This window comes from Nipponia nippon, unplaced genomic scaffold (genome assembly GCF_047370975.1).
Source record: "Nipponia nippon isolate SJK-2023a ecotype South Korea unplaced genomic scaffold, ASM4737097v1 scaffold_13, whole genome shotgun sequence".
Lineage (NCBI taxonomy): Eukaryota > Metazoa > Chordata > Aves > Pelecaniformes > Threskiornithidae > Nipponia > Nipponia nippon.
In genome coordinates, this window is record NW_028262324.1 from 8,731,853 (window position 1) to 8,755,927 (window position 24,075).

Below are 24,075 nucleotides of genomic sequence, written 5' to 3' on the forward strand. Positions count from 1 at the left end.
CAGGAGGGCCCAGGTGTGGAGGTGGTGGGTGTAGGCAGCCAACGGTGCGGGTACGGCGCTGCTGAGCCCCCAGCAGCGACCCGGGTGGGAAACGGAGACGGGGTGCGGGGCACCGAGGGGAAGGGGCAGGCTGGAGCACGGGGAGGGCAGGGGCGCGGGCAGCCCGGCAGGACTCGGCGCGGCGCCCCAGGTGCGGGGCAGAGAAGAGGCGGAGCAGGTGCCGGCCGGCCGGGGCGCGGGCGGCGGGGCCGGGCTGCCCGGGGCGGGGCGGGGCGGGCGGAGCAGAGAGGTGCGGAGCGGGGCAGGAGGCGCGAAGGGAACCGGGCCGGGAGGGCGGAGCGGGCGCGGCACCTGCGTGCTGGGAGCCCGGCGGCGCCGAGCCCGGCCCCCTCGGCGGCGCCGCCAGACAGCGGCGGGCCGGGCCGAGCCGAGCCGAGCCGAGGCGAGGCGCTGCTGGGAAGCGCATCCCGCCCCGCTCCGCCCCGGCAGCCGCGGCCATGACCGACAACATCCCGCTGCAGCCGGTCCGGCAGAAGAAGCGGATGGACAGCAAGCACCGCAGCGGGTGAGCCGCTCCGCGGGGCGGCAGCGGCCGCTGCCCGCCGGCCCGGGGCCCCGCTCCTCTCCCGGCCGCTGCCTGTGTTGCGGGAGACGGGCGGGCGGCGCGACCCTCGGCCCCCTCGCCTCGGGGCGGCGGCGGGGACCCCGCTCGGGGGCCGCTGTGGGATGCCCGCGGCCGGCGGGGCGCGGAAGCGCAGCGGAGGGCAGGCGGGAGCCGCGTCGTCCTGCGCTGCGCGGCCGCGGTCCGAGCCCGGGAGGAGGAGGAGGAGGAGGGGGAGGCAGGCAGGCGCGCGCTGACAGGTTGTTCCTGACGCCATTGCCGTGGCACGCCCGGGCGGAGGGCAGGATCCTGCCGGGCGGTGCTGAGCTGCGGCCGGGGGCGCCGGGGCTGGGGAGAAAGGGGCCAGCCGTCAGCCGCCCGTCAGCAGCCCCTTGCGTGGGGAAAAATCACCCCGGCCGGCCCTTATCCTCATCGCCTTCTCCATTAGAGCCCTCCAGACAAAGCGGAGCCTGGGCGGCAGCGAGGGCGGCCCGGAGAAGTGGGGCGACAAACGGCCGCGGGAATAGGAATGGCCACGGCCGGGCTGGCCCGGGCGAGGGGCGGTTGTGTCACTGCCTGCCCCGCACCAGCCCTGCTGCCGGGCCTGGTTGTCATCCCTGCCGCCGCGCTTGGCGCGGGGCTGGAGAATTACAGGCTGGCGCTGGGGCGAGCGCTCGGCCTTTGCCGAGGACGAGCGTTGGACCAGAAATGGTGTTGGTAGATCTGTAACAAAGGTCTCTGCCTAAATGCAGAAGGCTCTGTTTAAATGTATCAGTTAAAGCAATACAATATCCTTAGTGTGGGATGTTGCAAAATCCTGGGTGTGGGATGTGTTCCTAAAGGAGATGTATGTATATATTCATCCCGATATTCTCATGCAGGAAGTTAAATAAGAAGAATGATCCTTTAATACTGTTTTGGTAGGAAATTGCACCACTATCCAGACAGGTTGGTTTGTACACAGTGGGGTGTACAGGGTATCCAAGTTACCTGGCTGTCGGTTATTGCAGTGCTTCTTTTGTCTCTGGATAATTTGTTTTTTTAAAATGTGGTGAGTGATATTATCAAAATAAACCAAAACATCAAAGGAAATCCTGACTATTAGAACAAGAAGAAATTGATACTTCGTCCCTTGTCTGATATGTTTTTGGTTTATGGCTTTGATTCAGATTCCTATAACTGAAATTGTTCTACGTAGTGTATTCATTATTGGAATTATTCCTTATTATCAACACTGTTTCTAATAATTGATGTAGCGGTATCCGTGCCAGCTGATACTGAGCTGGGAGATGCGTGTGATGCAGCAAGTAATTGCCCAGCGCCTGTGTCACACGCGTCACTGGGCGAGTTCCACGAGGTGCAGCCACCGTGGCATTAAATTTGGTGACGTGATTGAAAGGGATCAGGGAGAGGTGGAGGCCTGAGAAATTTCTCAAAGCTTCTTGAATGATTTCTTTTCCTGAAGTTCTCTAATCTCCACCAAGACCCTCTTGGGTATTACGATGTGGTTAGTAGCATCTAACAGAAATTGTCCTTGTCTAACCTAGGCTATGGGTTGTTGGCTGGGGACTCTACCTGATTAGCAGTCACAGAGATGACGCTTCCTGTGTTAGCAAGAAGTTGTGAAGGAAGATTGCTTTGGATTTTTCTCAATAACGGTCTGAATAACTTGGATTTAGGATTTCTATTTGGTGCATTAACTCTGGGGATGGGACTTATGGTATGTTGGGAACTCTTGTTTTACTGATAAGTAGCCTGTGATATGTTAGTAATTTGATCAAATGATAGTGTGGATAACAAACCATTGAAGTCCAGCAAATCCAACAAAGTATTATAAACCAAAGGAGAAATCAGCCAGCAAATCATGGAGGGTCCCTGGTGTCACGTCCAGGATGGAGTCCTGGGAATCCTAAGCCGTAATCAAGACCTTCTTTCTTCTGTTCCCTCTGAGAAAAACCCGAACAAAAGCACTTCCAAGTCATCTTCCTTGGTATATATGAAAACCCAAGGATAAGCAAGTCTTGGAAGACTTCACCTTAGCATAGCCCTGACTGCAATTTCTACTGTGGGAGTTTCCCCCCACCAGCGGGGGGGCAAGTTCTCAGACAGATTTTTGTCAGTGTGGTCTTCTGGAGCAGGGGACAGATTTCTGTTCATGTACTGAATGACTTCGTAGAAATCTTCATCTATGTTAACAAAAAAGTAAGAAATGCCTAATTCTTATGTAGGCAGCAAAGGGCAGGTGTCATCCAAGCAAGGCTTTCGTTACAGCCTTAGCCTGTAGCGTACTTTGAAGAGAAGCCGGGGAGGAACTCGCGCAGTAGCCTTGCAGAGATAAATGATGGTACAGACAGCTGAGATCTGTGTCGAAGAGAAACCGTGTGCTTAATAAACCAGTGGGAGAAGTGGTTATCTGTTCCTGAGCATAACTTTAACGTGGATCTTCCTTGCTGCAATCAAAGGCTAAGCTCTAAATTCTGCAGCTGTATGCCTTGAATTCAGCCATATTCTTCCAAATGCTTTGCAGCACTCTGAAAACCACTATGAGATATGTGCCAATTAGGAGGGAAGGATAGCATTAGCTGCAGCGGGGCTGTTGGTGGGATGGCAAGCGAGTCTGAGCTTCCCAGGGGCTGAGCTCTGCCGAGAAGGGAGCTCCTGAAGCACCCCAGATGCTCCGTTCAGTGCATGACACCAGTTTTTCCTTAAATAGCTTATGGGCTCAGTCCACAATCCTGCAAGGCGTTTTTTTGAAACTGGCAGACTGCTGTGCTCTTGCTGCCTCTGCAATGTAGAAAGGCCTTGATCCAGAAATGCGGGGGGAAGAATGGGGAATGAGACGGGGAAGGAGGAGCTTTACAGTAACATTTCATGCGGCCATTCCCTTGTACGTGTGTGTGTACTCTTTGGCTCTATTTAAAATGTCAACAGAGAGAGATGGGAGCTCCTGCCCTCCGTCTGCCTGCGTGTGGGTGTGCCTCGGCGCGTGCAGAGCTGGGCTGGTTTCCCAGAGGGGAGCTCTTCTGCACCGCGGCCCTTGGTGGATGGGCAGGGGTGGGCTGCAGGAATAGCAGCGTTCCTGGCCCCTTCCTGAGCCACCCCACGTGCGCCGTCACACAGTCTGAAACAGGAATATTTGGATCATGTGGAGGTGCATAAAAAGGCTAGGTTTGGCTCTGTTTTTTTTTTATCAATGGAAAATTCTTTATATGCTTTTAAAATAATGAAATGTGGAAGGTTGGTTTGTATATTAAAGGTGCCAAGGACTTAACAGCACAGCCTGTGAGAAACATGGAAACATCATCTGAGAAATGTACTTGTTGTAGAAGTGATTAAATATGTTGATGAACTTCAGCACTATTTGACAAATACTACCCAAGCATTAGACAAATGCGACACTTTTTTTCCATTAGGTTTGTTTTACGTGAAAAATGCTTATGAAAGCATTTTTCATTTGCTCTCTCAAATACTTCATCAAACATGCTCATATATAAATAAAACCTGCTTCTTGGTAATGGCTGTTAATCTGGCATCTGACAGTCAATCAGTCATATTGCTGCTGCTTACATCATCACTAAGAATGCGGTTTTGTAAACAAATATCATCCCAAGTGAAGTACACAGCAGACCTGCTCTTCCACACCTTCCTTTCATTTAGATCCCTGTGCAGGTTAAGGGCCACGTCACTTATAGGACTCAAAGTTTCAGATACAGTTCACATTGAAAGAGATGCTTTTGAGTGGTTGTAATTTTATTTGGGGATTCGTGAGTTTGGTTTTATTATTATTTTTGCCAGGTTATGATTTAAAATGTGAATAACAATGCTGTATAGGCTGCACCATATAAGCTGTCTTCATATATTTTTCATGTTCTTTCTGTAAGATAATGATTTTAAAAAGTTCAAGGTGTACGGTGACTTGCTAGTTTACGGTACTTCAGGGGCTATTGCAATGCTGTTCTTCAATGCTTCGGTTGCAAAACAGAGAAGGAGAAATATTTAGGAGTATCTATTCCTAAACTTTTATAGAAAACTGCTCACACTTCTGTAACTTTGTGATTCCCATTCCTGGAAAGTGTATGCTAATTTTATCAGCATCTCTAAGCAGCAATGTAAACTTCCAGCTTTTTTTCTAAACAATCTGTCTTTCCCTTTCAAGGACATCGTCTTCTGATTTCCTGATGGAAAGTATTTTATTATTCCTAATAATGCCAATAGTTCTCTCCTGCCAGAAACAGCCAGCTTTCTCCAGTGACACTGACCTTGCCCTGAGCAGAAAACTGGAGTAATGTGATGGCCTGAGCAGCCCCTTCCCTCCTCATCCATGTCTTTAAGCTTAATACCCAAAAACAGGGATGGTACCCAAAGAAACAGTAGATCACAGAACTGTGCAATGCCTGTAAAATTCTTTCAGGGAGGAACAAGTAAGTTAACTGGGAAAGCCCCAGTCAGAAGGACTTTTTACTTAATGAGCACTAGGATAATCTGAAAACACGTTTGTGTACGTGTTTGTATGTGCTCCGAGTGCTTTCTTGCTGGTACCCAACTAAATGGATTTGCCAGAATGGTTTTTTTTCAAGGTTGAGATTATTCAGTTTGAATGTTCCTTGTTAGGTTCACCACCCATCCTTCTGCGTCTTCTTTCCCTTTTGCTCTCAGTATGAATTGCGTTTTGTCATCCCAGCACGTGGGCATCCCAAGTCGGATATTTAGCAGCATGGCCCAGGACTTTGCGCCCTAAGCGTGGCCGTCTCTCCCCGCTGTACAAGTCCTTGGCAGCTCTGGGGGCTTTTTCTTTGGCTCCTGCGAGTACGCAGCAGCCGTGCAGTGCCGGCGAGTGCCGGGCTTTCACCAGTGTCGCACCATGCCAACACAACCTGGTGCAGTAATAAGAGCGGTTGTGGAGACCGGTGTTTACTCACGTGACAACATCGGCATGGGTAAGACAGAGAGGGTTCAGGTAGTGAACCCGTCCTGTCTGCATGTGACCCTGGGTAGGTTAATGAAACCTGCCTTGAGTCTATTAAAACACGATCTGCCATTGCAGCCACTCGTGTTTGTGTAAGGCACTTTGTAAGGATCGCAGATGTCATATAGAGGATTTTAAAGCAGAAGTAATGAGCTTAGTAATGTATTCTTCCTTAATGAAGTTTAAGACATCATTGAAAAGTTTAAAAAAATAAAAATTATGGCAATGCAATATCTTTGCACGGGGTGAGAAACACCTGCCTATAAGAACGAGCACATGGTTCTGTGCTTGAGAAATGTCTGTGTTCTTACCAAAAGCTCCTTTTCTAACTTATTTCAACAAGCCATGGGCTGACACTTGCGCAATTAATGTGCAGAGATAACTGTCGCCGCTTAACATTCACGTTAGCCCGGGGTTTGGATTGTGGGGGTCTGGATTGTGGGCTTCTGCTCTGGGCCCGCCCGGCAAAGCACAGGCAGCTGCTGGGTGGTTTGTGGAGGAAAAAACAAGGTCACAGAATAGGTAAGAGTTAAATGCCAGCACTGGGGTTGACTAGGTGCCTTCATAACAAAAACTCTGGGGATCTTTGAATGTATGTGGGATAAAGATCAGCATTTGCTGATTTTTCAGGATTTCCTTGCTCAGCATTGCACGTTCTGGAGGAGGCTTCGAGACAATGACGTAATGGGATTCCTGAGCGCTGATAAACCTCCCCAGCTGAAGTGTTGCAACGTGGGACTCTGTTATTGCTGGTTGTAGTATTGTGTTCATTGGTTGGACTTTTTTTTTTTTTTTAAAAAAAACAAATTCCTTTACGTTGCATAGAAACCTTGTGCTAAAAGGCTATGGAGGGGACTCCTTAGTAGAAATGCTGGATATTCTTTACTTGAGCATTGATACTACTGATAATTGCCTTCAAAAACTTGCTCGGCAGGAAGTTTTTCTTTTGTTTGTCTAATTGTGTTTTCAGTTTGCTTTCCCTGTAATTCAGGGGGTTGTGAAAACTGTGACTCTAGCCAGGCAGGAATTTCACAAAACTGTTATTTTTACACAGCAGATTCTCCCATGCTCGCTCTTGCTTATGCTTGGAACTGCGTTATTTTTGGATTGATTCTCAAACCTTACAGTAACACAGCGTTTGTAAATTAAAATTGTTACAGCAACAAGTATCTTTGTGGTGGGAATGCTACGAGAGGTCATGGCTTTGATTGCAGAACAAGTACTAAATTCTGGGTAATGTCACTCTTGTGCAATTGCCCTCTACTTCCCTGCCTTTGTAGGTGCTGTCAGTACTGGGGGCTGCTGTCTCATTTAGAACTAGGCAAGCATAAGCAATTTTGTAGTGCTAGGTGTTAGCATTCACAGACTAGTGCGTTCATAGTAATTTGGAAAAGAAAATACTAAAAGCAATATAATTGTATGTAAACAGTTGGGCAGAGCGCACTCTTCTTTCGATTAGTTTGTGGGGTTCATTTGCCGTTTTCTTACATGTTCATCAAGAAAATGATGATAAGTTGTTGAACTTATTCAAATGTCTGGAAGTCTGCTTTGGAGATTTAGGTATTGGTTTGAAGATCTGCCCAGATATTTGGAAAGTTCTTTGGAGCACATCAGTGAATTTTACCTTGTAAAAACAGTTCCTGGCACAAGTAAAAAATATATTAAATTATAGTAGTACCATCTTTGAGCCTTATCCTATTGTAAATATTATGATATAGGTGCATAGGTATTTTTGCTATTGAGTACAATCCCTAGAAGAGGCCCAGCCTAAAAAATAAACAAAGGTAACTGGTTTCAGATGTCTGATTACAAGGCCCAACTGACTCTCTCTCTAACTGGGAAGCACGTTGTGATGAAACGGGGTGTGTGGACACCAGGTTTGCTCCCTTGGGCAAAGCCTCTTATTTGGAGCTTTATCATAGAGGTCATTCTGAATTCACAGTCATTAAAACATGGAATCAAGGCTAACCTTGTGTGGTTTTCACCATCGTGAAAGAAGGAAAACAACTTTCTTTTTTCTTTTTTTCTTTTTCCTTTTTTTTTTTTTTCTTTCCATAGAGCATATCTATTTTCTGTTGTGAAGCAAATACTACGATTTTCACTATTTTCCACTAAAATATATTTGGGATACAAGTGACTATTTGTCTTAGGTCTTCATCTGCAAACACAAAAGAAAACTGCAATTAAAAGGTATCAACCTAATAAAATATACTTCTGAAGTAGAGTTTATGAATTTGGGTGTTTAACACCAACTTTACTGTTTGTCTCATGTTGGTAATCGCCTTTCAGATGTGGGTATTATACACAATCGTGTGGGGAAGAAAGATCTACTAGTTAGTTTTTCTTAACAAGAAAAATGTTTGTTTATTTGACAAAAATTGATAGTTTCAGGGGCAAGTGTAACTTTTGAAGTGAGTTACATTTAGGGTACTTATGTTAATTATGGTTTTATGGTACTACCTAGGGAATAGTTAAAGATGGAAGTCCATTGTCTTAGAAATGTTAAAAATGCAGAATAACAGGCAATGTCCCTGTCTAAAGGTAAGCAGAGATGGCAGTGGTGGTGCTGCAAGTCTGTAGGAAATCTGATGCTTCTTGTATATACTGGAACAGTAAAGCATCTCCAATTATTTTATTCTAGTAATTTGCTTTAGGTGTGCATTGCTATCAGGGTTTTGAACTGTTCACATTACCCACTGTGTTTATTTCTGTCAGATTTTCCTGCATTCTCCTAATTTTCTCTTCTTCAGCAAATGAACAATTTGCAAGTCAGAGTTGACAACTGCAGAGGCTTTGATATCGCTGACCATGTAGAGGGCAGCTTTAAATGTGCGTAGGTGAAAGCAATGGGATCGTTATTGAAACTGGGGGACCTTACAAGTACTCTGGTTTTGGAATGGAGACTTTGACTTGCATGGAGCTGGTAAGAAACTATTTGGCACCATCTAAAACTTGTGATTTCATGTTCCTTCAGTAGCGATGCGTGGGTGCTATGTAGTGCTCTGCTGTCTTGTCAGCATTTCGGGCTGAAAGCTGCTTTGAGCGAGAAAACCTTCTCTTCTGTGTTTGGGTGGGCACCTGTATGCTTACGGCTTAGGCTGTTCTTGAGCACAGACTAGAGAAAATCCACCTTTTCAGGGTTCCTCTGCCACTCTTCATGGAATATAATAATGTTAAAGTAATTTGATTATGCAAAACCCTTCTTGTCTAGTTTTAAGAGCTTGTGAGAAATTATCTTGCGAGTCAGCCTTGTGAAGTTAATGTCTATGCCTGCTCATGGGGCACTGAATCACGTGGCGACACCTTTTCTTTACTTCTGGAAGCAAAGTTGACTTTTATTCGTCTTGTCTACTGAAGGAACTGACCTAACTGGTAACACGTCCTTCTGTTTATTTGCATCCAGCAGGGCATAAAACGTTAAAAAAAATGCTGTCTTTGTAGGAAATCACCTTCTGTGTGGTGAGTTGTAAACTCTGTTCATCATGCTGCATGTATCTTCTGGCAAGACAGTGACTTCAAGAGCAGAATGCTTTGTGTACTTCCTTAAATAGTTATTTCTTTCAGTTAGGCGTGTATTTAACTGAACTTTTGTGGCAGAATGCCATGATTCAAGAACAGATCTTAGAGGTGGTTTCTGGAAAGATGTTTGTAAGAGCTCTGAAGCTTTTGGTTATCAGTCCGGCTGATACTGACTTTCCCAAATGTCAATGAAATTCAATAGGGCTGGTTTTAAAGGAACAAGGGGGATTGGGAAGAGATTGGCTTTCAGTACGAAGCAGTGACAACAGAAAAATAACCCTTTTGGGGTTTGGGAGGGTACAATGCTGCAATTTTGAACAGAGAGGCTTTTTCAAGGTACAAGAGGGATCACTGATAAGTCCTTGTATCTCCCATGAAGTAACCGACGCTCTGTTTGATTCATTGCCTCAAGTAAGGATTCATTACATCGAGCAGTGCATGGTTTTATTTGCTAAAATTTGTGAGAGAGCTGAGTTTTTGGTGGCCACGGCAGCCAGGGTGAAGGCCCCGCGAGGTGACTTGAGCTGGTGGCGGGTGGGCTGGGGCGGCCTGGGGGCTGCGGCAGGCGGGCTCCGGCCTGTGCGAGGAAAGTTGCAGCTCTCTGATGTTACCATTGCTTAATAAATTATGTGTTAATCCTCCACGTTTTTCTAGAGAATAAGTGTTTCCTGTCACCTCATCCCAGGGTCTTTTAGTTGAGAAAGCAGCATCTAGCCTGAAGTTTGTAGGCAGCGCAACGGTTTCCAAAACAGGGAATATGGTTTTGTTATGTATGACACCCAGCTGTGTGCTGGATGAGATTTTAACTTGGATAATTTCAAATATAGGTACCACATGCCATCGCAGGGATTTATGTTGGCTGAGGCCAACTGTATGAGGTTCAACAAGGCTCAGTGCCGGGTCCTGCACTTGGGGTACAACAACCCCAGGCAACGCTACAGACTGGGGAGGAGTGGCTGGAGAGCTGCCTGGGGGAAAAGGACCTGGGGGTGCTGGTCAACAGCTGGCTGAACGTGAGCCAGCAGTGTGCCCAGGTGGCCAAAAAGGCCAACGGCATCCTGGCTTGCATCAGGAATAGTGTGGCCAGTGGGACTAGGGCAGTGATCGTCCCCCTGTACTTGGCACTGGTGAGGCTGCACCTCAAGTACTGTGTTCAGTGTTGGGCCCCTCACCACAAGAAGGACATGGAGGTGCTGGAGTGTGGCCAGAGAAGGGCAGCGAGGCTGGGGAAGGGTCTGGAGCACAAGGCTGGTGAGGAGCGGCTGGCGGAGCTGGGGTTGTTTAGCCTGCAGAAAAGGAGGCTGAGGGGAGACCTTATCGCTCTCTACAACTGCCTGAAAGGAGCTGTAGCGAGGTGGGGGTCGGTCTCTTTTCCCAAGCAACAAGCGAGAGGACAAGAGGAAATGGGCTCAAGTTGCGTCAGGGGAAGTTTAGGTTGGACATTAGGAAAAATTTCTTCACCAAAAGGGCTATCAAGCTTTGGAACAGGCTGCCCAGGGGAGTGGTTGTGTTCCCATCCCTGAAGGTATTTAGAAGACGTGTAGATGTGGTGCTTAGGGACATGGTTTAGTGGTGGACTTGGCAGTGATAGGTTAATGATTGGACTTGATGATCTTAAAGATCTTTTCCAACCTAAAGGATTCCATGATTTATAGACTGCAGAGCTCCCCGACAGCAGCAGGGAGAGGTCGGGGTGCCCGCCGGGCTGGGGCTGCTGAGGGGACTCTCGGTGAGGTGTTGTGTACTGGTGCTCGGAGTACACAACAACACAAATACACAACAACAACAACAACAACAACAAAGTGCTCGGAGAGCCAGCTTAGCTCACGTCTCATAGCCTGGATTTTAACTGTCTGCCCCGGAGAGAAGAGGGAATCCTTTAGTAACCATATCAGTTTTAGTGAAGTTGATTTGGCTTTCCTGAATTCCCATGTAACTTTTAGCAAAGGCCAGAAATGATGTTAAATAAATGGCTTTAACATAAACCTGAGTTGAAAAAGTAAAAAAATCAGCATGCCAACGTGTTCATATTTTATTTATTTTGAACAATTTTTGGAAAACTGGCGTTGCAAGATATAAAAAGTAATTGTGCTGGATAATTGAAACATGACAATATTTAATGGAACAAGAACAGATACTTCTGACAAAGTAGACAAAAATGCAGGAAAAAAAATTAGATCAGAGGTTGTATTGAACTAATTGATTGAAAATAGGATGAACTTCAATCCCTGCAGCCGTTTCTCTGGCAGTTCGGGTTTGTGGTGCTGGGTCCAGGCGTGGGTGTGGGCTGCCCAGACTCACAGCCTCCCCTGTGGTGCTGCAGTGGGACTGTCGCCTGACGAGCTGAAAATACGAACTACTACAGCTAAAGTAACAAACTGAGACTGCGTAGCTGTATCTACAGTGCGTGTTCTCAGCCAATGCGAATGTGCGTTATTCATTAGTAGTTAGCATACAATTTTGCTGTTAACATAAACAGACCTAATGACTGTAATGCTGTGTAAAAATAAAATCAGTAATAATTTTTTATCTATTTTCAGATTCCTCTTAAGGTTTCATTTTTAGAGGATTGTAGATTATTATTCCTTGGCAAGACTTTTTAAAGTGCAAAAATATGCAAATATTAAACCCTTCTATTAAAAAGGTATGAATTACTATGAAGTAGGAGCTGCAGGGAAGGAGGAAAATCGCCGTCTGTCTCCATCTCTTCTTTTCTTTAGGACATATAAGGTCACTTTACATACATGGATTCCTGTTTAAGTTCAGTTTGTAAATGGGAAAGCCCCCTTTTGTTTGAGGGAGTTTCCATACACCAACAAGGAAACAGAAGAAATAATAGAAAGCACCTATTACTATTGTTTTTCATGGGAGCTTTCTGGCATAAAACCTGCAATCCAGGATCAGTGCAAGGGGACCTTTCTGCCTGTACCCCACACCTCCTTGCTTCCTGAAGCCCTTCCATTCACAGGAGGCAGAAGCTCTCCCAGCAGCTGGCACTGGCTTGGTGTAGTGATGAGCTCGGTCCGCACTTCTCCATGCATCGTTTTCTTGAAAGCAAAGCGAGGAGCTTCCCCACCCCTCGTTGCAGCAGGCATGTTTCTAGCACTGCCGCAGGCCTGCCCAGCTTTGAACACGTGGTTGCGTGAGGTTTTAGTAACAGCTCCAACACGTTACAAGATGTTTGCTCATAGCTCGGCAGACTGCGGGGCAGGCCCGTAGTAGCTGTAGCAGGTGGAGTGTCTGTATTTGGTAGAAAGTCAAGCTCTGGGTTTTAAGATGCTCGTAATACAGTGGATAATTGACAGATGAGAGGTGGTGAGTGACAGATTAAGAAGTGATGCTCAGCTGTTCTGCCTGGCTGGTGGAGAGGGTCTGGGGTGCATACGTGAGTCATAGAAACGTGTTAAAAATTAACCCATTAATTAATTAATGTTCGTTCTGTAGGTGTTGTGAGTGCTTAAGATGCTGTGGGAGGAGAGACCCAAGGCCTCGTACTGTTTGGCTTGGCCATCCAGAGAAGAGAGACCAGAGATACCCTCGCAATGTGATCAACAATCAGAAATACAACTTTTTCACATTTCTTCCTGGGGTAAGTGTGAAGAAAGTTGCTTTTCATCATCCCGCCCCAATGCTTTCCCCAATTTTAGTGGTTTTACAGTAGACAGGTGCAGAACCTGGAGCTGGAGGGCATAATTAATGTTTGGGTTGTGTTTGGTGGGCCTCCTGCAAAGGCTGCCTTAAGGCAGCAGCAAACCAGACACAAATCTGTCCTGAGTGTCCAGGACTACTGTAAGACTGCCCTAAGTTAGCATTTAGACACTAGAAGAGCACGCAAAAATGTTTCTGGTGGTTAGTTCAATATGCATAACTTCTGAACTCCGTTAATCTCTTCCCTCCTCTTTTTTTCCTTTTTTTAGGTGTTGTTTAACCAGTTCAAATACTTCTTCAACCTTTATTTCTTGCTTTTGGCCTGCTCTCAATTTGTTGTTGAAATGAGGCTTGGCGCACTTTACACATACTGGGTTCCTCTGGTAAGTCATTTACGGCTTATTTATTCAAGAAAGTTTCAGTGTTTGACAAAATTCCTTGTGCTGCCTTTTCTCTAGGATGTAAGTTTGCACCTTAAATCATTTTGTTAGCTTACTTCTTCAGGCCTGCTCCATACATGTAGTGTAGATGCCTGTTCTGGCCTTCAGCTTTACTTTGTAGAAGTTTGACAGGGATGTGCGAGGAGTCTGCCCCCAGCTCGTTCACCATCACAGGCACAGAGCTGTCGCCACTGGCCACGGTGACGGCGAGGGCAGCGGGGCTTCGTGAGTAGCATGCGAAAATGAATGGAGACCAGAGCAAATATATTTCCCTGGCAATGTGTGTGTTGTTCACAGCTGCATCCGAACATAGGGTGTGATCATGGAGGGTCTGCGTGGGTTGTTGCGCCCTCCCAGGGTGATCACGCAAGGGCCAGCGCTTGTGGGAGCTCAGACCAGCCTGTCAACTGCAGTGAAGGACTGAAGGGCACCTTTCAAAAGTGACCTTAATGAGTGGCCATATGCGCAATGACAGCAAATTGTGCTCCCCTGCCAAACAGTTTGACCTGTGCCCTTGGGATAGGTCAACAGGCTGCTTCATAGTTTAACCACATTGTAAAAAACAAATGAAAAAGCTGAGAAACACCCCTCCACAAACCTCCCACATATAAAAATAAATATACAGAGACATAGTCATACTCACTCAAGGTGCAGGTACTCTTTCCTTCCTGTAAACTATTTGCCCTTTTCTTTTGATAGCCATGTGTTTCACCCGCAATCAAAGGAAATCGCTAATAATCAGTTTTGAGGCAGAAACTCCAGTGCTGTCAAAGGACAGAAATAGGAATAATTGCATAGAATGGGCTTCTTAAATCTCTAAAATGCACTGCATGAACCAGTTGCAACTGCTTAAATGCTTAAATATAGGTACCTATATATTTTTTTCTTTTATCCCAGTAAAACTATTATTTTTCTTTCTATGTGAATAACTTCTCTGCTGCACTTCAGCTCATAGCATTGTAGAATAGTTTTGGTTCAGAGGGACGTCTGGTCCAATTGTCTGCTCAAAGCACGGCTGTCTTTAAACTTAGGTTGGTTTAACTCATCTGCCTGAGTTTTGAAAATCTCCAAGGATAGACATGCTTTTTACTTTAAAGAAATGACACAAAACCAACTGAAAAATGATTAAAAAAGCAGAGGGCTCTTTCTAAGACACTACTTGTGCACTGATTTGAGAAATAGTGGTGGTAAAAATTTGTGGCTCTATTCAGGGAGCTGAGGAGGGGCAAAGGAAATTTTTCCTGCCTTTTAGACTTCCAGTACAGTGAAACCCCTGGTAAAAGCCAGAAAGAAGTGAAGGGGAAGCTTTGGGACATTGCTGCTAAAATTTTGTTTGTGGTAAAGCCTGGATCTTGCTGAATTCTCTCTCGAGTGTGTGCTGTATTGCATTTGCTGTATGAATCTAAGGCTAGTTTCATAAGATCCTGTCCTATAAAGTATACATGCACACAGAGGATCTCTCTTTCTGGGTTTTGTATAGGCAGTTCTGACTTGTCTGTGCCAGGTGAGCAATTAGAATTTGGCATATGAACTGCCAGAAAGCAGGATAAGAAAGGTCTTTGTTCGTTACTGGTTGCTAATACGAGTGTTGGGGATGGAATGACATATGAGATGACACAGTCAGTTGACACATGTGGGAATATTTTGGGGCAATTATTTGAAGACTCTTCAAACAGCTGAAACATAAGTTGAAAATAACTGGTGCTTTTTATTTTATTTTGGAAAGCAGATAGGAATTTCTAGATAAATGCACAAATGCAACTTGTAAATAGAAGAGAAATGTTCATTCTTTTCTTGATTTGTTGGTTATGGGAACGAGAGGTCTTCCACGGTGGTGCAAAACTGGTGGTCATGGTCCTGAACAGCAGCGGGATGAAACCCTTTTCTGAAAATATTGTATTAATGGCTTCTTACTTTCAATGTTTATAATTACAGGATTGAATACAGGCATTTTTTAAAAAAGTAAATGCCCGTCCTTGGGTCTCTTTATGTGTCTGCATTTTTAAATACTGCAGAAACATACTATATTGCATTTCAAGACTGTTATTAATTAATCTAGGTCATGCATTTAGATGCATATGCGTGTACTAGAATTAGGGACTATTTAGGCTTATTATAGGATTGTGAGAGCCAGCAGGTGAAGCGTACCTCAGTATTATAATAATTAAAGAAACTGCTCTCCTTCAGTCTTAGTAGCTCTTAGGTCATTCTTCATCATTTTTCTTTGTTTAAAAAGAATGTGAGAATTTGAATTACTATTGTGTTGGGTAGTGTTAGCAATGCCCCACAGCAAGACTTCCCTGAGGTGGCTGTGGAGTCCAGGTTCACAAGTTCTTTGTGCCTGGCTTAACAACTCGTACACATGGTTTTTGGAGGTGTGTGCACAGCCGTTCTTTCTAAAAATGAAATTACTTAGGTTGGAAACTGCAACCCACTGGCAAAATCTGTTTGGGTAGGTGGGTATTTACAGACATTTTCATGTGTTTTTCATGTAACCCTCAGTTTCTAACATCACCCTGCCCCCTTCGTAAAATAAAAAAGTTTCATTGACAGAGAGAATCTGTACATGGGTGCAATTTTCAAGAACACAGGTTGTAAAAAGTTCATTTTTCTTCTGTAACGGATGAGGAATGGTTTAACTGTTAGTGAGTTTGAGCTGAATAGTGCCTAACAAAATAATGACTTTGTGATACCAGCCCCACAAAGAATTGTTTTGCATTAATTTAGTTATTTTTTACATAGTGAAGGATGTGATGTGGGCATTTTCTTCCTGTCATGAGGGAATTAAATGACTGCTCATATTCACAGAAAAGTAGGACTGAAACCATAATCAGACAAATGTGTAATTATACTATGAGTAATTCACATTAATAAGTTTAGAGTGCTTATTTGTGTAGGTTGAGTGTGTATACATAGACATGGATACGCACGCATCTGTATATATAAAAAGGGGTTATAGAAATTTCTATATAGATTTCTATATAAAGAAATCTCCTAGATTAGGTGAGCTAACTTCGATGGCTCGGTGGTGGAGAGAGTACTGAGATTTGAGGGATCCTGTCTTACATTGGATTTTTGTGCAGCCCCTCTCAGTCTTGGGTACTCACCTGGGAAGTGAGATGAAGTATATTATTTACACTCTTCAGATAAACTTTACAAAGATTTGCTTGGGGGGTACTGGCAGAGCGTCACGGTAAAGCTAAGAAATGCAACCATAGTTTTTTAAGCGACAAGTCTGTTGTCAGTTTGCTGTTGGGAGTTCTGGACAGCAATGCATAATATTCCTATAATGATTTAGTGAGAGAAAATAGAATAAGGAAACGCAGATTGTTGGCATTGGTACTGATAAATATTGCTCTTATTAGAGGCAGATGTGATTTTTCCTGACCTTTTCATCCATTCTGTTCTCCCCCCCCCCCCCGCCCCGGCTCCATTTAGGGATTTGTGCTTGCTGTTACCATCATCCGAGAGGCTGCGGAGGAGATCAGATGTTACATGCGCGACAAGGAAGTGAACTCGCAGATCTACAGCAAGCTCACAGCGAGAGGTCGGCTCGGCGGCTCCAGCGTGCCCGCTGCATCCTGGCGCGGCTGCGGCAGCGCCGGGGGTTGCAGCAGCATTTGATTGAGTTGACAGTCAGAGAAGCAGAGTTCAAGGAATGGGGAGGGGGTTATGGGCTCGCAGGCACGTGGCTTCGCGGCCACGCCGCCGCTCCTGCCGCTGTGGGGGCCTTGGGGGTCCGGGTGGCTTCTCGTGGATGGCTCCTCAGTGGGCTGCAGTGGATGCTGGGCTTTGCTGAGGGTTTCCCAGGGAGATGCACAGCTAATGTGAGGAGCGTGTGTGTGTTAATTGCTTCAGATAACTTCAGAGCATCATCTCGGTGACTCGAGGCATGGGCAGCGGGCAGCCAGTGCGTTTGCACACGCAGGAGCCTGCTCGGTGGGCTGGGAGTTCACCGCAGCCAGCACCAGGCAGGGGTGAACTTCCAAGCTGCTGATGTGATATTTTTAAACTCTGCTTGCTCCTAACTGCGGTGTAGGCCAGAACTTCTTTCCCAATTTTTGTCCCTTCTTGGTGGGTTGGAATCACCAAAGAAAATGAATCTGGATCTGAATTGCTATAGGTTGTGGAGGTGGATGTTTCCAGAAGGGAAATGTGTTTTCTTTCCTGCAAAGCTGTGACATGAGAGAAGAGCTCTGTAATGTTGCATGGATGAAGGGGGGGAGAGGCAAATGCAGCAAACAGCATAGTAGGAAGAAAACAAGAATGGAGCTATGGCAGATGTGATATGTTGTTGTTGTGGGGTTTTTTGTTTGTTTTTCTTCCAATTTTGGTAATAGTGCATCTGTCTTCCCCATGCATGTGTTTTTTTGCTTGTTCACCCTGTTGGTGAGACAGATGTAAGAAGGCTTCCTATAAGCTACCAATCCATATTCTTTAATGGAAACAACAAATGTGTGCTTAAAAAAGGGAGGAGGATCCACATAGGCAGATAATTTGCAAAAGCACTTTACTAGAAGAATTAAATCTAGGTCTGTGAAATTGTCAGAAGATGGTTATGCAGAGGTAGACTCAACTAATGAGGGTGAAGGTAGGCTGTGTTCTAGTGTCTAGGACTGGGGACCCTTTCAGCACAGGCACCGCAAATCATAGTTAAGTACAAGTACTCTGTACTGAAGGAGCTTGTGAGGGCATGCGTTAAATTTAAGGTGACTTGCTTGACATACCGACATGTTCCATCACTTATTGAACATGCAATACCAGTCGAGTTTCATCGTTTTTTCTGGGTTGTACCAGACAGGGACTTGCATCACGCAAGTCCTTTGCTAAAAGAGACTGTATGATATGTTACCACATCTTTTGTGTGTTTCTGTCGGCAGCGACTGATGTAGTTCCTCAATATTGGCAATGTCTTCTCTTGTATTTTTTTGTATACATCATCTTTAGCCCCTTCCTCCAACTGTGAGGAGTTTGGAGACCTCGTTTGTAAGGGAGCCTAGGCTGCAGCTCAGCTGTGTCTGATCCCTGGCTCTGGCCATTGTTTACAGCTGTGCCGTACCTAACAAAGACATTTAAATTCTCATTTGAAAAATCGAATGCTGCCTCACTGTGGAATCACTCCTAATACCATGACAATGATGGTGAGGCCAGGGTTTTGTTTCTAAAAAGAGAACGAACTGAATTGAAGCAATGTCTTTTTTTTTTCATTTCCAGTTTCTTTGTTACAAAAGTTTCTACCCCTGAATTAAGATGCAGAGAACTAGGTATAGTAAAAATATGCTGCTTTCAACACTTGTGCTTTTAAGAATAAAGTTGCTTTTAAAATGTAATTGCTTAAGGCTGTATATATTTCACATGCTGGGAATTATGAGGCAACTCTGAACTAGGGAGTTTGAGTTTCTGAATATTAAATCCCCTTTTAATAACGTGTTCTTACTACAACACTTAAAATGCTTGGCAACCAACAAAAGCCTCATCCAAGAGGGGTGTACTACATCTATTTAAAGATATAAAAGAGTTGCCTTCTGGATTCTATTCAATGATCTATAAGGGGCCTGACCTCTCCTTTAGTTCTTTTCATATTGCTATTACGTTTCCCATGAATGATTTCCCTCCCCCCAGTCCTTTAACTTTTCCAATTTTGTGAAAGAAACCAAGGAGGATTGGCAGCTGGGCACTAGCTGAAAATCTTAAGCCACTTTATTTAACATGAATTTGGTGCAGGAACAGGAATGAGACTCTCTAGCAGTATAGTTTAGAGTAGGAAAAACACAGAAAATTATTTATGATTGTCCCGTGGTTTGGGGAGAAAAGTAATTTTCTGTCTCTCACTGAATATCAGTACTCAAGCTTTTCAGGAGACCTGAACATCTACTTTTCCACTGATTAAAATGCTAGCACCTCTGAGGATCACCTAGGAGTAGGGAAGTACCTTGTGAGGCCACCACGGCTTGGGGGGTGGAAGTGCGTTGGGTTTGTTTTATTCTGTCTGTTAGTACAGTTAGAAAAAGTAGGCAAGCTTCCAAGGAAGCCCTTCCTCAGGTCAGAAGTAGAAGCAGCAAATAGCAAAATATGTTGAAAACAGCTGATCTTAATAATTAATTTTCAGTGTAGCTGACAAAACTCCAGGTAGAAATTGCCTTGGACTGTTTACAGGCTGTTTCTTTTATTTTTTTTTCTTGAATAGCATGGTTCATGCTTCAGGATATTGGCGCAGCCCTGCACTGAAAAGGGGCAGTGCAGAAGGGTACTGATGCACAAAAGTCCTCTGAAATGTTGCTATATAACTTTTTCAAAACTTGACAATAGTTTCACCTCTAAAGCCAGTGTTTTGGGGGAGGGGGATTAGGTGAGGCTCGACACTGAGCACTGCTGTCTTGAAGATTGGCTATAATGGATCTAATGGAGCGCTGTAGCTTTCTCCAAGCTATTTTTATTTCTCCTGAGTATTTGCACTAAGCTGCAGTTAAGGTGGCTGGAGAATAGTTTTTCCCATCTCCAACCTGAGCCTCCCAGTGCAACCCCACGGATGTAAATACATACTTAGATCTGAATGAAGTCAGGGAGACTTAAGCACATGCTTATATGCAGTTTTGAATAGGGATAGAAGTAAGCAGAGATTTAAGTGCTTTCCTGAATTGGGATCCTCTTGTCCTCTTTGTGTGCGGTTCCTCACGCCCTGTGCAGAGCCGTGGCTGCAGCGTGGCCAGGCACAGCTCCAGGCACAGCTCCGGGCACGGCTCCTGCCACCGGCCGGGAGCTCTCCAGCTCCAGCCCACCCGCCAGCCTGGTCCCCCACCCCTGAGGGGTTATTTTGGATTTGCAGCTTTGCTCCTGTACGTGAAGCTTTTTTCATGCACTCTTCTTGTTAAGCTTTTTAAGATTCACTAAGCTGCTTGCTTTGTAGAGAAAAAGGGAGAATCCTCTTTGGATCATATTTTATTTTGAATATGGTTGCTGAATTCCAGGGACTAATCTTTTTGGAGGGCAGCGTGAGGCAGAGTAGACAGTAGTATATTATTTTCTGTGTTACTTTATTTTACGTAACATCAAAAAAACCTCCACCCTGAACCTCTTTTTCTCTTTCCACCGATATGATCCATTTATGTTCCAAAATGATGAAACCAGCAGACTTCTGGAAAGCATTTTTTTTAATAGAAAGCTCTCCATTTAAAGGACAGTTGTTTGGATTGTAATAAAAAATAATCAAATTTCAATCCCCTATTCATAAACCTACAAGCTGCCTTGTGTTCAGAAGTCTGTGTGCTGACTTTCTGCTTGATAGAAAGCTAGAACTGTGCTTGCAAATTCTTGGTTTGTTTTTCTTCTCTCACAGCCCCCCTCCCCGGGTAACACTGCATAATAGAGAGAAACTCCACAGAAAGAAATGGGAAGAGACCTCCTACTGCGGGGTGCTACTTAAGATACAGATCATTGGCATTTACCAGCCATATAAAAACAATATTTTCCCAAACCCTCTGAGTCCTGCTCCACAGTTTATATAGCATAAGGCTGCAAAAGCCAAAAGTTTGGTGCAGCACATCCAAACAACCCTTTTTTTTTTTTTCCTCAGATGTATTTGACTCATTTTAATAAACCTCTGGCTTCATCTTTAATGCCAAATTAAGTGGTTTGATCTGTACCTCAGTGAAGCTCTGCAGATCTATTGTGAAGTCTTGACTTAAGTGCTCGCATGGTAGAAAAAGGCATCTCTTCTGGCTAATATATTTAAGACTTTAGATAATCTGCTTTATTGTACATCCATCATGCCGCAGATTTGGTGATAATTCCAAAGGCCATAGCTGAAGCTGCAGCAAACCATTTGCATTTTATTGTGTTTACTTTTTTGTCTTTAAAAAATATATAAATCAGGGTACAGTACAGAATGAAACAAATATCAATCAAATATTAAGAACTGATTTTTTTTTTTTTTAAATCAGAGATCAAGACTAGTTGCTTTTTTAAATTGTGTTAATCACTGACTTGTATTCTGGTTAACTTCTGAAAACATAAACTGGAAACATTGTAAATGCTAAATAAAGCTGTGTGTATTTAGAGAAAGCATTTATGAAAGCAGTAATTTATTATTACAAAAATACTTTAATAGCAGAGCAATATTGGGAAATGAAGCAGTTGTGTTATTAGCTAGTTTCTTAAACATGCGTGAGAAAACATCTAATGTTTAGGAGGTAGTTTCCCCACAGAAAGAAAAAGGAATTACAGAATTCCCAAGATCAAAATAAAACTAATTCAAGTAAGTTGCTTTATGGGAGTCCTGAGTCAAAGGAAACATCTGGTCCCGCGCCTTCTTAGCAGGACATATGGTACATGCTGCAGAGATGTCATCCATGAGAGGCCAGGAGCATGGCTGGAAAAGCAGAATTAGCTTTGCTACCTAAAAAGGGCATCTCATTTATACAGGAGTTATAAAAATGTGTAGTGGTTAGAAAGGTCCTCTCTTTTACCTTGAAACAGCTGAGGCTGGGAGGGTTATTGAACAAGACAAATCTGCTCCAGCTGCTTTGATTTTTCTTGTATTGGAAAAATTCTAAAGCAGATGATATTGTTTTCAGAATAATGGTCCAAAAAGCCTTTTGTGTGCATAATGGTAGGAAATCATCATGTCGTAGCTTTGTCCAGGTGTTAATTTTTCTTTTCCAGCATGCATTTACATCATTAGGGAAAGCGCTACAAAAATAAGTTTCCATTCTTGAACCCTGCAGGTAGTGCTTCCTATACTGACAGTTAGCAAATAAATCCTTGTGGTCTTTAAGAGAAATACATGAAATATGGTTAAACAAATCCACCTCTCCTTCCAAGAGCTCTTTTGCACAGTGGTTGAGGAATTGCTGTGCCTGTGTGGGGAGAGCACACAGGGGTTTTTTTTTCCTCCTTTGCACAGGAGAATATTCAAAAGCGCTTTTTGTTGTTTCGTGAATAACCGTATTAAAAGGGGAGGAAGAGATGTTATCTGTCAGACCCTTTTAGTGTCATAGTACCTAACTTTGTATAGCCCATACAGAAGACTGCCAGGGATGCTTTTTTGGATCCTCTTGGAGTGCGGCTTTTCTTTTCAAGCCTCTGCGTAATGGACTCTTAATCCCGGTATGCTTCCTGCCCGGCAGAGATGTCTTTAGCCCAGCATTTGTTTTGTTTACCCTTTTTTTTTTTTTTTCCAACTAAAAATCTCGCAAGGCAAAACCCAGAATCCGCGAAAGACCTATGAGATATTTGTGAAATGGGCCATGACTGCTTATAATTTGTAGGAATAATTACAGCATGTAAGGAAGTCTGCATTTATTAGCAGCAGTGATGAAGCATGTTGTTAAGCACACAGTGTGTCACCAAAGCAGCAGGCTGCCGGGAGCCCAGAATGGCTTTCATTGTTAATTTGGAGCAGAAACACTGAAGCATATCCTGAGAAGGATGCTAATGAAGGGACTGCCAGTAGTAAAATTCTAGTGACCTTTGTGCTTTGTGCTAATTTCTGTTCCCCCTCCCTTCCCCCTTCTCCTTTCCCCCTGAGCTGCTATCTGGCCAGTTAGCCCCTGAATTTCGAGGTACAGTAGGAGTGTTGTCTGTGCCGGGGTGAGCTCCACGTGCCTCCCCCACTTCCACTCAAATCACAGCAGATTAAAGAGGCTTTTGTTGAAATATAACAGACAGACACATAGAGGCAGGGTTCAAATTAGCTGATTATAAATCACTGGTTAGTCTGAGAAGCCAAATCTAGAGCTGGCTAATGATTTGAAATTACTAGCCAATTGTTAAATTAATCCCCTGTTTTAAAGCAACTGGGAAATGTTTGACAGCTGCAAAGAAATAAATATTTACGTGTTTTCTGTAGGGCCTGTACTCTGCAGGGCTTGTTCAGGCTGTGTCTGCCGAGAGGCAAAGGAGAGGTGGTAGAGCCGAGCCAGATACAAGAGCTGCAGCACGGGAGGAAACGAGCCTGGCTTTTAAGATGGGCCCATTTTACTTATGGCTTCCAGCTCTTGGCTTGAGAGTTGAGCTTTGAATTTTCAGCCACCTAGGGAAGAGGAGTCAGGAGCTGGTGGTTCCCTATTGTAATTTTTCCTGTTCTTGCTCTGTTGTCTGCCTAACGCCAAAAGTATTTTCAAATTCCTCAATTAAGCAGTATGCAAAGAAGTTTAAGAGCTTGTTTCAGAGCTGTCACTGGAGAGTGACCGGGGTTTCTGACTCCAGGGCTGAGGTCTGGGGCTGTTGGAGGGGAGGTTTTCAGCCCTTTTCACAGGCTGAAACCTACTGCTTTACCCAGTGGGAGCAGTAGGCTTGGTAAATCTTTACAGGGCAGCGTTGCCTAATGCCTGTGATAGAAACGCTACCCATTTTCTCCAGAATAGTGAAGTGGAAGGAAGAGTAAAGAGCATCGCACAGCACCCACAACCCCTGTCCCGCTGCTGCTCTAATGCACTGATACCTTTCCTTTGCAGGGACTGTGAAGGTGAAGAGCTCTAATATACAAGTAGGCGACCTCATCATTGTTGAAAAGGTTAGCCTTTATGTGTATCTTTTCTTTGTAAAGTACTTTTTTTGCAAGACCATAGAAAATAAAGTATTTTGAAGTCACATTTGTTTTACAGTAAGCTCAGAATATCAAGTGCTGAACACTAGTTATAATATTTAATCACTTTTCAGGGTTTCTCCCTCTCCCCTCCCACCCCCTTTTTCACACATTCTCTGTGCAAGCAGCTCTGTCCCCTAAAACGATTAGACTGAAAATATGCAGTACAAAAAAAGACAAATGGTAGCTGGAGACTCCAGATACATGCTTTCTTCTAGCATGGGACTTCTTGAAAGGAAAGCAGCAGTAGTTTAAAATTTCTTCATACTTCTAGAGTTACTCACTAGCTCTTTTGTAAACCTAGCTGTTGGCTGGT

At 44.4% G+C, this 24,075-nt stretch overlaps 1 protein-coding gene across 1 annotated transcript in view; it reads left to right on the forward strand.

Annotated features, from left to right (window-relative positions):
* The first annotated feature begins 349 nt into the window (after positions 1-349).
* ATP9A (ATPase phospholipid transporting 9A) overlaps positions 350-24,075 on the forward strand; it is a 65,854-nt gene continuing 42,128 nt past the window's right edge. Inside the window, exons 1-5 of the mRNA XM_087749984.1 lie at positions 350-565; positions 12,531-12,675; positions 13,004-13,117; positions 16,613-16,721; positions 23,629-23,687. Coding sequence (XP_087606110.1) covers positions 498-565; positions 12,531-12,675; positions 13,004-13,117; positions 16,613-16,721; positions 23,629-23,687 — 495 coding nt within the window. The 5' untranslated portion in view covers positions 350-497. The remainder of the gene's footprint in view (positions 566-12,530; positions 12,676-13,003; positions 13,118-16,612; positions 16,722-23,628; positions 23,688-24,075) is intronic.